The sequence below is a fragment of the Engystomops pustulosus genome, chromosome 1, assembly GCF_040894005.1.
Source record: "Engystomops pustulosus chromosome 1, aEngPut4.maternal, whole genome shotgun sequence".
NCBI classification, from domain to species: Eukaryota; Metazoa; Chordata; class Amphibia; order Anura; family Leptodactylidae; genus Engystomops; species Engystomops pustulosus.
In genome coordinates, this window is record NC_092411.1 from 54050727 (window position 1) to 54069163 (window position 18437).

The window sequence follows — 18437 nt, forward strand, 5'->3', positions numbered from 1 at the left end:
GCTCCTGCATCTTCTTTCTTCGGGCTGCTGCCGGACAGGAAGCGGTGCGCGGCCGCGTGATGACGTAATCACGCGGCCGCGCATCCAGGTTCAAGGAGCGATGTGCGCCGGGGTTGTCTTCCGGCCACATCGCTCCACCTGCAGTAATAGTGCTCGAGCGGCCGTTTCCGGCCGCATCGAGCACTATTCAGTGACGGGCAGGAGCTTCCTGTCCGGATGGACGGAGGCCCCTGCCTGACTGCCGTACTGGAGCGCCAGCCCGGGGGCCCCGAAATAACAAATCCGGATCCCGGGGCTCGGCGCTGGATGGGACGGGGGCCGGATAGAAACGGTCCGCGGGCCGTAGTTTGGGGACCCCTGACCTATAACATACAGCGTGCAACACAATTCTGTAGTAAAAGTGTCACAAACTGATTAAGCAGTAACACGACCCCTTTAGGTGCACATTATTTTTGGCTTGTCGCACACAGTGCAGCCGCGATAAAAAACTGGTGCAGACACTTTATAAGGATCCATAAATGTTCTTTCCAGTGCTACGAGGCAGGACACTGGTGCAGCCAGAATAATAGATCTGGTCCAAAAAGGTTTTTTTTTTTTTGCATATATCGGTGTATCAAAAACAGCAAATTCTGTGGAAGTTCCTTGCATTTTCTTTTTAATAAAGCCAAAAGGTCAACTCCATGGTTAGAAATGACCTTTGGGTTACATAGAACAAAATATAATGTGCCTATGCAACTTCCTTTACTTGAAAAAGGGGTTGTCAGGGGCTGCCTAGGTCCTAGTCTCTCTCAACAAAAAGGAAATAGCAGCTCAGCCAATCAATGGCCACAGCTATGACCCATCTTAGTAACTGATTGGCTTATATTCATTTCCAGCTGAAAATGGAACGCTGCGGATCAGTAAAGGGGTCATTGCTATTTTTGGGTTAATAATCCATTCTTATGCCCAGTTCGCACCTGTATCTGGGCTGTTAGATTCTATCCTTTTAAGCTCTTCTATACCCTTTGATTTTAATGGACTTTCCGTCATCTTCCATTTTGCATCCATTATTAATAGCAGGAAGAAAAAAAATGGAATGGAATGGGGTGCTGCAACATTTTTCCCACTTTTACTAACCAAATGTGCAACAGAACCTGCACAATGAAGGTGTGAACTTAGCCTTAGACAGATGTTAAAAATGTACCCCAACTGGCCAACAAAAAGGAGCGCACTCAATGTAAAATACTGAAAGCTGCTTTTACACTGCTGTTTCACCTTTATTTTAACCCCCTGGGATTCCAGCATTACAGATCCTTATGTAGACATTCTGTCTCTGTGATTGTGATCTGCATTTTGAAAACCCAGCAACATAGAGTGAATGGCAAAATCTCTGTCCTCCGGGGCGTCCAGGTTTCTAAATACATCACCCTTTAGAAGAACATCACATTATCCTCATTTTCAAATGCTATCGATTTTACAAGATAAAACTCAATTTTTAGAGTCATTTGTAGAAGCCAAGGCACCAGGAGGCTTTTCCTTATCTCAGCGGCAATGTATTCATACACACACACAGTGTCTCTTACTTACACATAAGACACTGTAAATGTGCAGAGGAGTCGCCTGATACAAGATATACCTGATCTGAATTGCTGAATTAGAAGTCTGGCTCATCCACCATGCATTTCTTACATAAGCTAATCATAGGGTTTTACCAGAATATTCAATTCCACTGCAGATAGATAAAATGTGGTATGTGTATATAGCCCGAGGGAGTACATAAGAACCATACATGTGCAGTGTTCCACGAAATGCCCAAAATGTATAGCGTAGAGCCAAATATTTCCTACCTATGGCAGAGCCAGAACAAATCCAAAGCGGATGGACTTTGCACCCAAACTTGCTTTACAAAAATATATTATACATGTGTGTGTTCTTAAAGGGGGTTGTCTGACAGTTATTAAACTTGTGGAGCTAAGCTGGGGACGGCTTTGTACTCACCTCCTCCGTCCCTCCCGGTATCCCCCACCGCCGTCTCTCCGGCCCGTGCCCCTGTTTGTTTACAGCGGCACAAAGCTGGGCTGAGGTGGCCGTCCACACCCATCTGTCCCCATATCTCAGCGCCTGATACAGGGGCACAGACCGGCAAGACGGTGGTGCGGGACACCAGGAGGTGGTTAGTATGACTTTTTTTTTTTTTTTTTTTAAAAACCTTCCCCAGCCCGCCATCACAATTTTAAAAACGGTCGGGGAACCCCTTTAAATGGGACAGCTTCTTAAAAGACGACCAGTAAGAATAATATATGGTGGAAGTTAAAGTCTGTTGGAAGGTCTACAGGAAAGGTTTTACTCTGCTGGGTTCCAGATTTATAGTATGAAATAAAGATTAAATAAACCACAACAAATCCATCACATCCAATACATCAACGTAGCAGAACCAAAACACATACAGGATAAATTAAAATATTCTAAATCATTCCAAAATCTGCAGTAACATAACCCTGCTGAGTATATGACCCCCGAGTAGATTCTTGTGTAAACAGTGTCACCGATTATCTCAGTCAAAAGCCCTGAAGAAGGCAAATATTTGCAGCAAACAGAAAGCAGTTACAGAGATATCAAATCAATGGAGAAATCTGTAAACATTTGTTTAAAAAAACAAGTTTCTGGCAAAACTTCTGAGGAATTTTAGAGTTGCAAGTGTACCACAAAGTCAGAAGAAGGAATCCATGTTGTATGCACGCTGTATCCATACAAACTGCAGTATGAAGCACTAGCAAAAAGCTTAAAGGGATTGTACCAAATCTGAATGTATACACAGGATAGAGAATAACATTGTGATCAAAGGGGGTCTGACTACTAGGATTAGAATGGGGTCATAGTCCACCAATATAATTCTGCGGCAATTATCAAGCGGAGGGATAAGTTATCTGCTGAACACCATTTCTCTGTCTATGAGTGTTGTAGATAGCCGGCTATACCATAATACTCCCAAGGACAACATGGGGTCTCATTCTCACTCAATGATGGAATGGCATTGTCCTGCCGGTGTGTCCTGCCGCTGCATCATTTATTGGTGGGACAGTCACTGATCAAATGCTGGCACCATAACAATTAATGGGATTGTCTGAAATCTATTAATACAAAGAGACCAGGAGTGATGCGGCAACTTAGGTAAGAGAATGGCCAACCCCTTTAAGTTTGGCTTTGTGCTACTGCATTTCTTTTTCTGCACGTCAGACGTGTCTGAAATGTTTAAAGGACACCTGTCATCAGGTCTGGGTCACTAGTCCTGTCATTACTACCTGTTGGAGCAGCTCACAAGGATCCCATCCCAGCCTTTATCTAGTTATTTCATACATTAATCATTGTAAAATCATCTATTCTTTATCATGTAAATGAGGCTGGTCACATGGTCAGAGGCAGTGATGTCACCGCTGTTACCCCTCCCCTCTCCTCCCCCTGCTCATGTCTGTGTGTAATGTATAGTAAAGCATGGCTAGTGTGAGTGCTGTGAGTGGCTAGTGTGGCTAGTGTGAGTGCTGCTGACATGCTGCATCCTCCTAATATACAGGTGAGAGACACAGACATCAGCTACACATGAATCTGACATGTTCTGCTGTAACATGGCTGCCTGGAGCTGCTGTATCTCTCCTATACACACACACACAGGCTGCAGGGGGCGCCAGCACCAGGAAGCACATCATTATACAGCCTCACATCATTATACAGGCTGTCAGTCATGCACTGGGGGTGTGGCTGTGCCTCCCACTCATGAATAGAGTGGACAGCTTGAATATGCTAATGCTTCATTGGACATTTCACAGGTCGTTTGCATACAGCTTTAGGACCTCATTGCTTAGGTTTACAGGCATGTAGAGGGACAATGAAGGGATAGAGGCAATGCTCTCTAATGGCAGTTTATGAAAATATATTTAGTTTAGGGGGTTATTTTGCATGACGGGTTCTCTTTAATACATAAAAGTTACGTTTTTTAGTGAATTTGCTACTTTGTGAACAAAAGTTGCTAAAAAATACCTAAAACTTGCAAACAGCTCTAAACTATTTCCTACTCTGGCCAAGAGCAGGTCAGGATTTGCGCAATAAAAATAATTGTGGAACATCTGTGGAAGTGGAGAAAAAAAAAGTCACAAAAGTGCACATGTGCCACAAAACAAAAAAGAGGAAAAAGGAAAGCCAAAACAAAAAGTACAAATTACGTGGCAATACTGAAGTAACATCTCAAGAAATCTAATGGACAACGACCTGTACATACTGCCAAACTGGTAACAAAGTGGATTAGCGATAACTAAGTCAATGCTTTGGAGTGGCCATCACAAAGCCCAGATCTCTCTTTATATGCAACACATCGCAAAGAGAACCTTGCCTGAATCTGTTGACTCTTCAAATATTATAAATGACAATGAAAAGTGAAAACGTTTGCTCTCCTATAGAGATTATCATGCTGCAAGCCAATTCAGTAATAACCACAAATGTGCCAACTAATGCTCAGCAAATGACTGGCTCTACAAATATGAATTCATTGTTAAATTTACCTTCCTGCAAGAATCACAAGTCATAGGTTACAGATTTTGCTCCGTATGTGTTCTACAAATACCAGAAAAGTCATATAAATTTACTTCATACAGATGTACTGATGTAACAAGTGTAGTGCCCATCCCTACTATTGCCCAACCCTAGCAAAAGGTCATCTGCATGTATGTCTATGGGTGCATTTTTCTGGCAGCGCATTCATGTTTCACTCTATAAAACAGCCTCTCCCAATACTTTACCTGTAAATGAGCAGCAATGCGAACCCCGAGTCATTCCCAAGGTGACCTGATCAGAAATTCACCAATATCTATAACAAAATAAAATTAACTTGCATTCAACTTCTAATTTCCTGCTTCCATGTTATTCATCCAAGTAAATCTTTTTGCAAGCTTCTATCTCTTTTCCTAATCTGTCCCCCTCCATGCTTTCACTGCAGCTCTACCTTCAGATTGGTTGTCATCTACATGTGTAGCACAAGCTCCAAAAAAAAGCAAACCAATAACAGAATGAACATAAGCCAACTGCAGCACATCATTGTAAGACTCAAAAAGTCAGATTTATTATAACTCAATTAACCCGGCCATACAATGTGAAATATGGTAAAACCTTAAGTATAACCTAATTAAAGGGATTATACCACACATTAAATCCATTATTATACCGCGCATAGTGTATATATTCTGTATATTTCCAGTCTATGTCCGATTCCAAGGCTGTTCAAGCAAAAGCACCTACAAGTCCTGACCATAAGAGAGGGACTTGAGCCCCATTTTTGTAATTTGTGGGTTACCAACAATAGGAAATCCACCAGTATATGTGTACAGGAAACATGTAAGCAGAAATTAATCTAAGAACCTCCACCAGTATATGTGTACAGGAAACATGTAAGCAGAAATTAATCTAAGAACCTCCTACCAATAACATATTAAGCAGATTGAAACTTTCTGGTTTATGTCCATTTTATGGCTCAGATTAGTGGCATCAAATTAATTTAATGTAATATACTAATTAGTTGTATATGAGGCTTGGAAGGCTTAGTGAGGAACTTACCATATATACATTTAAAAGTAACCTTTCAAAATTGTCAAAATACGGTAATTAAATTTAAGTGGCTAACCACCCCAAGCACACTGTGCCTATGCCCAACCATATCAATAAACAAAGGGATCTTGTGGATGTGATATTACAGATGTACATCAGATACTTGTAGAAGGATACACTGAGCACCACCAGATGCTGCTTCTTTTTTTTTTTTTTTTAACTTTTACTTGAAATTGCTACAAAGTATAATATACACAATTATATACAATGTCTTGAAAGTCTCAAAAGTAGGGAATTTACTACATTCCTAGCACTTGCACAAGTTCAGCAGGACTATTCCTCCTATAATATACAAAAAGAGTCTGCAATATTTCAACTAGTAGTAATTCCGAGGGACTCTGCGTTGCACTTAAGACACATAACCCACCACTTCTTTTAACCCTTTTCTGCCACTCATTCATCTGAAGATGTCCCACAGAGTCTAGGAACAGGGCCCCGCCGGTCATGGTCAAAATTAGCCAAATTTGGTCCCTTGAAGGAATGTGGATATAAATCCTGCCACTCCATTCATTCTCTATGGGACTTACACAGACAGCAGAGAGCTGTACTTGGTACTGGCAATACCATAGATCACCTAGAAAAGAAACGTATAATTAGCATCACGTGGCGCAGGGACAAGATGTCCGGCACTCTGGGTTGCCATTTATACACGTCCCTGCACCTCCCTCTCCCATGATCGGAACATGGGAAAGGGTGGTGACGTTACATGAGAGCCGTGAATTCACACCTACTGCATGATAGATGTCTCCTTCTCCCATGTTGGAGAGAAAGGTGACGTCTTGAAGGGAGCGTGCATGCCTACTTAGCAGCCCGGAGTGCTGGACATGTTGTCCCTGCGCTCCGTGCTAATAATTATAAGCCCCTTTCCTAGGTGATCCCAGAGTGTTAAGACTAGCGACGGACAGCGACGGGATCAAGATGAAGAGGAGCGTAGGCAAGTATTTTTGAATGATGCTATATCTGCATGCACTGTCTCCAAAGGCAGAGTTCTGCACATGCACTAACTCTGGCTTCAGAGATGAGACCAAGTCAATGTAGCTGCGTGTGTAGCACTCCAACTTCGCAGTGTAAGCTGCGCACTAAAGACATGAGGATAGGATGGATAAAAAGAGACTACTGGGCCGTGGAGTAGCCATAGCTCCTGCTCCACGGCGCAACTACTCCACACCCCAGTGGACTCCCGATAAAATTTGCATATATATCATCAGGTATCAGAAATATGCAAATACATTCTCCTGGATGGGATAAGGAAAACATTGCCTCTTTTGGCTACCTTGTAAGGCAACCCCCTTAACATCAAGCAAGACTTTCAAGAAGCCTAATAACATGATCCAGGATTAAACCTGTATATCTATTCCAAAAGGAACTGATTCCCAACTATATACACAGCACTGTTTCTATTGCATCTCATCAGCACAGTAAAGGGAATTGGTTTAGCTAAATGAGAGGCTTTTGACTAGTGTCAGGAAGCAAGAGTTCTCCTTATGGAAACTTTGCCTTACAAGGCAGCTAAAAAAGAGGCAATGTTTTCCTTATCCCATCCAGATAAATGTATTTGTATATTTCCCAGTATGTCAATGGCTGTAAGTCTCCACACACCTGCAAGGTCGGCCTTGATTGGCAAACTCTCCTACACACCTTTCTCCTACACCGATCATCTTATTTCAGCACTCTCTGACACTAGAACAACAGATAGAAATCAGTCAAGAGTACGGCTCCATTTTCTGTTTAATGGGGCAGATGGGTCAGACAACAGAGATGGACTTTCAGCTCCATGCACTGTTGAAGTTGTGTTTTTTTTTTTTAAAAAAAACAATGTTTTTCACAACAATTCACAAGTTTCACCTATTTGAAAAACTACTGTATCCTGCATTAGTCACTATGGGCACCAAAACTTGCAATGAAGAAATTCTGCCAATCGGACAAACATTTGGGGCAGGTGAGTATCAGCGGTCACTTGCACTAAGACACCATGTCAAGGACTCCAGTGCAGTCTCTGATGTGATAGTAGGCATTTCTCTCTACGTGACCTTGAGCTAATGACACTTAAGAGGAGCAGCAAGTATACATTAAATTATATGCATTCAGCAAGTTATGTGAAGCACTTGGGGTCCAGTCCCGGTGCACCGGATAAGAACATGGTGTTAGAGCGCTGTCGCTTGCTGAACGTGACTGTCAAGGTTATCCTGTGATTTGCCAGACAGAAGACAGTGGTAGGATCAGAGCCCTGATATAATGAGCAGAGCTTCCCTGCTGTCACCCAAACTAAGCACAGCTGACCTAGAATTATTTTACCTCTTCCAGGAACTTTACTACAGTAATGGCTAACAATCCCCATAATGAACTCCTAGAAATACAGAGAAGACAATCTCCATATTCCGCACACGTCTAGTCTAGGAGTAACGAGGACCCTGAGCTACGTGGAGCCACATGGGTGCACTGTGTACATCTACAATCACCTCGCTACATCTCATTCATCACATTTCCAGAGTAACCATATCCGAAGAGTGAGCAAACCCCAGAGAGAGACGGCCTCAACCAGAGCCAAGTGAATTAAGAGCAGCCACAAGATAAAGCTGCAGAGGAACACAAGAAAGGAGAAACTTCCCCAAGGCATCAACTTCCTTTCCCCTTCCCCCATAAAGATAACACTATCCACCATGGTCAGATGCCAGGGACCCATATACATGATATGATGTACACATCTGTCATGTGCAGAGCTCAGCTACAACATGTATATAGTGACATGTCCTGGAGATAATGCAGCTCCTGCAATGTGAGATTCAGGGTCAGGAAGCAAATACATGGGAGATGCTGTGATACTAATAGGGTGACCCCGGAGACCTTCCCTAGAGAGGGGCATCACCGGAGCACTTAGTGTAATGAAAGTCATACTCTGCACCAGGCACAAGCCCTGCTACAACTGTATAGTAATAATGTATCTCTCCAGGACTTACCTCCCCGATGTCCACCTCCGGGTCCTCCCCATAGGTAAGTCCTGCGTTCATGGCTGCAGCCTGTGCTTGGTGTCTGTATGGCACACACATGGAGGGGAGGACGAGCCCCGCACATCCCCTGCTCCCGCACTACTGTCAGCAGTCAGCAGGGACAGCACGGGGCGGGCTCCGGGCGCGGGGTGAGGAGCCCGGGTACAGCCATGGCAGGAGGCGCCGGGGGAAACTTTCACATGGCAGCCCCGTGTATGTGTGTGAGGAGAGGCAGCTGTCTGCTGCACAGTGTGATGAGGGGCGGCGCTGGAGGAGGGGGCTGTCAGCTCAGGGGTCCTCCAAATCTACGTACACTACTACCCCTCCTAGTCACATCTGGCCCTGGGAAAGCTGGGTGACCGGTGCTATATGGCCACCCCCTAGCATACAGCATGTCACTCTTTTTCTACAGCCACTCCCCAGCAGTACAACTCCTGTCACTGCTCCCCCCTTAGCTTTTCTAAAAACAAATCTCACTCATACACAGAGATTTGTGGAGCAGATCTGCAGAAAACCACAGCACAACACATGAGAAATGGAAAAATAGGATGGAGACTTTCATCTCCACTACAGAATATTGTGCCAATGCCACAGATTTCATTCCTAGGTTGTACAGACAAAAATTACCTCCCCCCAGAATTCTACTGCTAGGTCAGGACAATTTTATTATAAGTGGTGGAATCCATCGGCGCAATTTACCTACCTGCTATGTTACATACGGTTTTTATTTTCCAGCTGCTACTTCCTTGCCAAAAAAATTACTTGTAATTTATAACTATGTAAATTAAAGGGGTATTCCCATGAAGACAAAATCCTTGAATATACCCAGGATAGTAAAATAACACATTAACAAAAATACAGTATTTCACAGATATAATTCCAACCTGTCTCTACCAGTCCTGGTGTTTAGAATTTTGGTGGTCTCTGCATAGGATGGTAAATCTTCTGACTATGGGCAGATTCTTCTCATGAATAGCTTCTCTTGTCTGCACACTGCTGTGCTCTCTGCCTCCTGCCCCTCCCCCTACATTAAGAGACCAGCTCAGACACCGGCATTTCCTGCTGGCAGACAACAGTGTGCAAAAACCTACTCTACTTGCTACAGGCAAGATAAGGTCTTTATCCAGGAGGGAGGCATTGCAGAGCTGGCTGTGTGTGTTATACGCGAGTTAACAAAGTGGAAAGTGTCATTGTGTTTTATATCCATCTCTCTTCTGTCTTTTTTTCTCTGTGCTAGTAGGATGTTAAGAAGCTAAATGAAATTGTAGATAAACCTTGCATCCTGATAATCTAAGCACATTGTCAGTACGCAGCATCTCATAGCACAGAGGGATCATGAAGTGTCTGCTTAGAAAGTCCACACCCACACTCTGGTATATTACACTGACCAACACTGAGATTAGGAGCTAAAACAGCAATAAAACTTGGTAACATTGTAAAGTAAGGGGTTTCAAAATTAACTTTGGTGTGTAAACATCACTAGGGGCTTAAGGGGCTTTGAGAACTTTCTTTCATGGGCAACCCCTTTAAGTTGAAATGGGGAGTGTTAGAGAACCTTTGGGCTCAAACTCCACTATAATAACAACAAGACCCCCCCCCCCCCCCACTATACTTCCACTGATCAGCGCCTTTCCTTATCCCTTCTCCCTACATCACTCTGTGGTCCAGCAAGACATGGAGCCAGATATCTGAGGTGCTATGCCAAAGCATTTCAACCTCATTTTTATATTGAGAAGGAGCAGCTGGAAAAAGAAAAGTATGGTTGGCATGTGTGAGCATGGCCCTACATGACACAGCAGTTAGACCAGGTAGGTAAATTGTAGTGATGGATTCCCATTAAATGAACTAATCTTTCCAGGGATCCTGGGGAAAAAAAAAAAAAAAAAAGGAAAAAGTCCTCTCGGCTCTAGTACTTTGGTGGTGTTCAAGCAGGGGTCCCAGGATTTACTTCATCCAACCATTGGCGTAAGAGGCACCTGGAGACATCACTTAACAATGTATAAGCCAGAATTTCCAAAGACGGGGAAACTGCTGTAATGCTGGAGTCGTAGTAGGGCAAGTGCACTGTTTTTGGAGGGACTACCTCAGCCCCAGCCACCAGAGGGCTGCCAGGCAGTCTGCTGGGAGTTCTAGGTATAAAACTATAAAATCTAAATAATCTTTGAAGTTGGTAGAGGATGAATAGTCTACTTTACTGGAATGGAAACTAGATATTAAAGGGAACCTGTCACCGATGTTCCAAAAAAAATGAAACTAAGACAGGTACCCATAGAGCCCTTTAGTCCTAAGGGCACCCATTTATCAACTAACACCGGCGATGCATAGAAAAGCAAAAAATCTCGTTTTATTCTGTACCTGGTAACCAGGGAGAACCCAGCGAGTCCACGTGGGAGGATCACCGCGGCTCGAGTCCTCGCCCTCCTCTGTGCACATCAGCCAGCGCACGCCCCCTGTATGATTTTTCCTACATCGCACAGCCGAGTTCCGCGCACGCGCACTGGCTGCTCTCAGATGTGTCACTGCTGATCAGCGAGCAGGAAGCCAGGGAGCCGCGTGACGTAGGAAAGATGGAGGCGTTCGCTGGCTTATGTGCACAGAGGAGGGCGAGGACTCGAGCCGCGGTGATCCTCCCACGTGGACTCGCTGGGTTCTCCCTGGTTACCAGGTACAGAATAAAATGTGATTTTTTTTGCTTTTCTATGCATCGCCAGTGTTAGTTGATAAAGGAGAGCCCTTAGGACTAAAGGGCTCTATGGGACCCTGTCTTAGTTTCATTTTTTTTGGAACAGCGGTGACAGGTTCCCTTTAATGACCTATTCAATGTGGTGGCTTTCAGGTAATAACATTCAACTGCTCAGAAAATGGAAAGTAAAGGGTCCCTTTAAATACATTTTCTTACTACTTAACCCATGGGTCTAGCAGATTAATTTTATAAATTTTTCATTACAGTACACTGAAGGCTTTCCTGGATAAAATCCAGCTCTTGGATCTCCACAGCCAAGCATCTGTTCCAGCTCTGGCTCCATCGTAGCTGTGAAAATCACCTAATAGGCCAACAAGGGGCCGATGGCTTATCTACTCTGCAGCACACAGATACATGATCCCACTTGCTGTATGTTACATTAAACCAAAACACCTGATGCTGTTTATATTTAAAGGGGTTGTCCATTTCTACTTAAATTCAACGGAGTAGTAATGTGTTCCCCAGTAATCCCCTTACAGTACTGTTGTGTAGGGTGAACCTCCGGAGAGCAGGACTCCAACCCTCAGATGGTGTGTGACTAAACTACAGAAGCCCTGGACCTGCAGAAGCGATTACTAGGGGACCTGCGCTACAACAGATATTTAGGTTATGTCTTTTTATATTTATTCAAAATCATGACTGCAAAGCAACAAAAGTGTGAGAGTTGAACAATCCCTTCAAGGACGCAGGGCTCTTTTACTATACAGCATGCATATAACGTGCATCAAGTATAAACACAGCCATAAAAAGTAAAATTTGCTCAAAGCATTCAGCAGTCACAAAAAAACATTCCAGCAACAGAGGTTTTCCAATAACCATTCTGTCGGACAATAACTATCCTTATGGCGGTGTATATCACACAGACAGGATTCCTATTCACCTCTGCTATATAGAAGATTGTTGCATAAAAACCTGTGCAAATATTAGTATTGTTTGGAGCACATTAAAAATCTAGTTTTTTTCCCCCCAAAAATATGCAGATTGTTTAATTTTTGGTTTACCCTTTTGAAGTCCTAACCATGGCCATCTGCTGCCAGTGTATTATTAAAGTGCATCATATTCCCAAGGAAGCAGGACCAGGCTTCCTATGGATCAGCTATGTAAACTCAGTCACCAGAGATTTACTCTTGTGATCTGTCTTTCAGCCTGAAAAAACATTATGGCTGTTAATAAGATATAAATAAAGAGAGAAAAATAAATTCCTTTCTAAATATTTACCTCGGCCCCTAATGGGTGCAATAATATTTTCATCCCTTGTGTTTGTGCGGGGTAAGGCTGTCCATTTTATCGCTTAGGCGTGATGTATACAGCCATATATCTGTTCTCTGAAATAAAGCTGTTTAGTCAGAGAACAAGTCATCATCAGGTCAAATCTTTGGCTCTCAATCAATGTATAAGCCCTAAGGTGTGAGACTATAGAGATAGCAGGTCATGTGCTCAATGCCATTGCACTCATTTTGTAAAACAAGGCAATTTTGACCACTTTACAGTAATATTAAATGAGGGTGAATCTGAATTTCCACAAGCAAAAAGGGTTCAGTTGTTAATTATGGGGATGTGACAGTGTAACTATTAGCTGGTCAAATTTTTGTTGCTTATTTCCCATTGCTGGATTTTCCCTGGGGGAACAGGTACAGTGTCATCCCTGTTAATGATAAACCAGGGACACTTACTCATACATCCAGGCACTGTGACTGTGGTAATCTTCTAATATTTGTTATCCATGGCCTCCTTCCTAGTAAAATTAACTTGCTGAATTATGCTAATGAGACTAGAGGGCTCTGGTGGGTGATTCTAGAGCCCCTCATTGCTGTGGCTTCACAGGATGTTACAATAAGCAAAGCAGGTCTCACCTACCCCTCTTCCTGCTGCTAGATTACACAGGAAGAGGGCAGAAGGAGAGACAGGCTCTGCTCATTATAACAGCTTGTAAATGTGCAGCACTAAGGGTCTCTGGTAACATCCCAAGAGTCCTTCAGGCTCATGAGCATAATTTTAAAAGTTGCTTTTAGAAGGAATCAAAGCAGGCAATAGATAAATTACTACAATCAAAGTGCCAGGGTCTATGTGTAAGTATCTCGGGTTTATCTTGCTAGATTTGGATGATAGATTTTCTTTAAGGTGAAGCACTAATTATTTAAGTTATCACCTATCTTATGGATAGGGGATAACAAGCTGGTCGGAGAGGGTAAACCCTTTATCACTAATAGGTGGACCCATGCTTCAACTACATCCTGCAACTACAAATACAATTGTAAACTGGTGTCAAAAATTGCCAAGCACAGCGCTAAGCTATCTCTGACACTCCCATAGACAGTAAATCGAAGTGCCAAAGATAGCTGAGCGCTGTGAGCAGCATTTTCAGACACTACCATACTATTGAATAAAGCGGAAGGACACATGCTTGAGCTGCTGCTCGCTCCACCAACAAGGGAGAATCAAACTGGTCTCTGGGTTGCTGGGGGTCCAGTTCTTGTGATCGGTACCAGAAGTTGGACACAAACCAATCAGCTTGTTTTACCCCTATCCTATGGCACTCAAACCTTTAGGTGAAATCAATTTCATCTCTTTAAAGCCCTATGCGTTCTGGAACCCTGAAGAGGATATGAGTAAATTATTATGCAGCAGTTTTATTGCAGCTATGGACATGCAACATATTTGGATTTATAAAAAATAATCTCCCTCTGGTAAATGTACCCAAAATTGTTCACCCTATCTCCATACCTTTTGATTCAAAGGTTCATTCTGTAAAAAAGCGACAATCCCTGTAAATATCCCTCCACATAGTAAAAATACTTTTACTCAAACTCGTGCTTGCTGAGCGAAATCAAGTAATAGGTCAGAACGTCCATGGTGCCTCGAAGTAACGCTCAGAAAAACAAAAAGAAGTACAAGACGAAAAAAGAAAACCTCAACCTCCTGATTAGTTCTCAACGGGGAATGCTCATTAAGACTGGAGTAAATATTCAAACAAATCTGTTAAGCTAAAAGTACAAGAGAAATCTCCATAACAGCGTGACTTAATGGCTGCAATCTGTTAACAATCCTCCCTAGTGTGGTGGGATTCTCTGATAGTCGTCACATCTACTGAATACTCAGTATTTTTATCCATTAATTTAAGAAAATGAAATTTAAAAAAAAAATTTACCTAAAAACTGTATGAAAAAAAAAACTGTATATTTTTTTTCATACGCTTGTATGACAAAAGATGCGTTGGCTTCTTTGAAAGGAACACAACCTTAGATACACCAACATTTTGGCAATGCACCAATGTTAAACCGATTAACCTCATTGTTGACATCGTTGTTGATGTTAATGCCACAAGGCAGGGGAGGGAGCACATTTCAGATCTGCTTAGAAAGTGTTTATGTCCCATAAGCACCTCAATTGTCAACTGCACCAAGACAAAGTGCTTGAACATGTCTTTGCTTCATGCTGAGGCCCAATTCCTTACAGTAGCATTTCGATTTAGATGATAAGAGGTTCTTTAATACTTGGGGCCACCATCGCACCATCCTATGGGATTCTATCTGGTGCTCAGGATTTACAGCTTACCCCTACCATTTGAACTGGTAGGTTTCCTTTAACTTCCTGTTACTATATTTCTCAATGACGATGAAGGGTTGATGTAAAGTTACCCGATATGGAGCCAGATAAAGAATTATAAGAAGCAGATGCCATCTAGAAGTGAACAGCACTAATAATCGACATACACCACTTAGCATCTTTAATTTTCACTAAGAAGTGCATCTCCTGAGAGGTTTGTAAGTGGATCAGTGTAAGTACACTAACTTTCCCTTCCTACATGCATGGATTATAAAGCCGTTCACATTTATAAGCACGCACATGCCATGTTTGCATGAACTGAGTAAGCATTTTTTGTGATGGGCAGGCTTAAATATTTATAAGACACGACTGTCTCTGATATGGTTGGAGACTTGATGAAGCATCCAGAGATCTGTGTGGTGGGACTATTAAACTGTGACGGAGAATACATTTACTTAAGAAAAATGCGCTTACCGCAAGTCTGCTCTAAATTACCATCCATTTACTGAATGAATACACAAGTGCCAGGAACCTCAAAATTTTTGCATGAAGCTCTCATGTCAGTCCATCTTTTAATCATTTATGCACAAAGCAGACTACTAAAGATGTAACACATTTACTAGGGGTTAGGTTTACTTCCCTTGATGTAGACCATTTAGCATTGTTGACACCTCAGTATTTTCTTGTTAAAGCTTAATGTAACCTAGAAAATAAATCTTCTGATATTAAGAATGTCTGCAAAAAAACATCTTGACACCACCCTAACTGTTCATAGGTTCTGTCTCTATTTGCATTGTGGCTCTCCATAACGGTTGCGATTGTATTTGAGGGCAACAGAGAAGCAACATAAAAAGTATCAGTATACACATGGACAAAATTGTTGGTACCCCTTGTTTAATGTAAGAAAAACCCACATTTGTCAGATTTATTTTTGTGACCAAAGTAAAAAATAATTTACATTTCTATGAAAATGAACAGATGAAAAGGCTGTGATTGCTTTTCTACCATGAAAAGGACAGAAATGATGGTTCCCTTAACTTAATATTTTGTTGCACAACCTTTTGAGGCAATCGCTGCAATCAATTTCTTCAACTGTCAATGAAACTTCTCCAGTTGTCTGGGGTGTGATGCTGCCTTTTCCAGACAGAATATTTCAGCTCCTTCCAAAATGCAACAGGATTTAGGTCATGGCTCATAGAAGGACCCTTCAGAATAGTCCAATGATTTCCTCTTTGGTGTTTTTAGTTCCGCGTTTGGGTCATTATCCTCTTGCAAGACCTCTGACCTGTGACTGAGACCAAGCTTTCTGACACTTGGCAGCACATTTCTCTCTAGAATCCCTTGATGGTCTTAAAATTTCATTGTAATCTGCAAAGATTCAAAACACCCTGTGCCGGATGCAGCAAAGCAGCCCCAAAACATAACAGAGTCTCCTCCATGTTTCACAGTAGGGATAGTGTTCTTTTCAAGATATGCTTCATTTTTCCACGTGTGAACATAGAGCTGATGTGCCTTGCCAAAAAGTTTGATTTTAGTCTCATCTGTCCATGGGATATTTTCCCAGAAGCTTTGCAACTTGTCAACATGTAGTTTTGCAAATTTCAGTCTTTCTTTTTTATGATTTGTTTTCAGTAATGGTGTCCTCCGTGGTCTTCTTCCATTATGTCCACTTTGGCTCAAACAACAACAGATGGTGTGATCTGACACCAATGTTCCTTGAGCTTGAAGTCCACTTTTTATATCTTTAGAGATGGGCTCTTTTGTTGCCATTCGTATTACTTGTCTCTTTGATTTGTCATGATTTTTTCTCCTGCGGCCATGTCCAGGGAGGTTGGCTACAGTCCCATAGATCTTACATTTTTGAATAATATGTGCAACTGTAGTCACAAGAACATCAAGCTACTTGGAGAAGGTCTTATTACCTTTAGCTTTAACATGCTTTTCTATCATTTTTAAGCTCTTTAGACAACTCTTTCCTTTGCTTCCTCAAGTCCATGTTGAGTGTGGTACACACCAGACACCACAGTGACTATATACCACTGACTATATACAGGCCACTGACTGATTACAAGAATGTGGACACCTATGATGCTAATTAGTGGACACCGCAATTTTACATGTTCCTTTGCTCACATTTTTTTCAGAGGAACCATCATTTCTGTCCAGGCTTGTTTTTTGAGTTTTTGTTTTTTTTTTAAAGCATGGTTGAAAATCAATGTCTGCCTTTCATTTGTTCATTTCCATAGAAATTTAATTTATTTTTTACTTTTGCTGAGATTCAGGTTATTTATTTGACCACTGTGTGGTACCAACAATTCTGTCGACTTGTGTCTACAATGTATACAGTCTATAGGATCGACTGAATTGTGTCAATACACAGTATATCGTATATATTCTTTGAAAGATCAATGTTTATAATCATGTAAGTGCTATATCTCATTAGTAGGTGAAAACATCTAATATATAGTATAATCCTCCTACTGTATAGAACATTTCAGCTGAATAAGGCTGTTTTAAGGAGTTAAGCACATTAGAGTAAATGCACCCTTGCATCATTCTTCATCAAAATTTTATTAAATAACCAAGCCCTTCCCATCATGATAAGCTGGTCTATCCCATGAGGTCATATACTATTATGCTATTATTAGCAGCTTGGCAGTGATAGCGTCAGTAGCCCCAACATATAAGTCTATGGCAACGTCAGATAGACCTTTAGCTTGTTGTCTATGTATTTTTTCCTGGAGTGATATACCCTATGTGGGCTGACACATTGCACATTAGCACTGCTTCTCCAGTTCTTCCCATTTTGTTGATGTTAAAATATATTATATAATATATATATATATATATATATATATATATATATATATATATATATATATATATATATATTTTTTTTTTTTTTTTTTACACACACATTAGTATATATTTATTATTTCTTAGAAACTTATGCTTTATTGAGTAGTCAATGGAGGTGATCCCATCAGAAATTGACAGATTCCCCTCTAGTATGCATACAGACAGCGGTCTGAACTACCTTCATGTCTCAGCAAAAACAGATAATTTGATTAAAAAATGTTACAAATTATACTGAATCTCCTACTGCTCCACAATATACTGCCTGAAGATAGGACAGTGTATACAATTTTCCTCTCCTATTCTATAACATGCAACCTGCAGATAGTATGCTGTACACAATCTGCTCCTCCAATCTGATTCCTGCAGAATGCTGTCTGCAGATAGAATGCTATGTACTATCTGCTTCTCTATTCTGGATCCACAACATGTCGTTTACAAATCGGAAACCGTATACCAGTGATTTTCAACCTTTTTTGAACTGCGGCACACTTTTTATACTTAGAAAATCCTGGGGCACACCACCAACCAAAATAGCACAATGACACTAAAACAGTCATATTGTACATATAGTTAATAATATACATTCTAAATTAATTTTTCTCACTCAGTGTGAAACCTGGGCCTGTTTCGATGAACACAAAAGGGATATCCTGGCAGGAATGGTGGAAAGA

At 41.6% G+C, this 18437-nt stretch overlaps 1 protein-coding gene across 3 annotated transcripts in view; it reads right to left on the bottom strand.

The window, feature by feature from the left end:
- The window catches only part of MCC (MCC regulator of WNT signaling pathway), a 218623-nt gene that overhangs the window by 125197 nt on the left and 74989 nt on the right, over window positions 1-18437 (bottom strand). Inside the window, exon 1 of one of the 3 annotated variants that reach the window (XM_072140777.1) lies at window positions 8589-8882. The exons of the other annotated variants lie outside the window; for them this stretch is intronic. Within the exon in view, the coding sequence (XP_071996878.1) occupies window positions 8589-8678 (90 nt within the window). The 5' untranslated portion in view covers window positions 8679-8882. Of the gene's footprint in view, window positions 1-8588; window positions 8883-18437 lie in introns of those variants that run through there. 3 annotated transcript variants of the gene reach the window in all.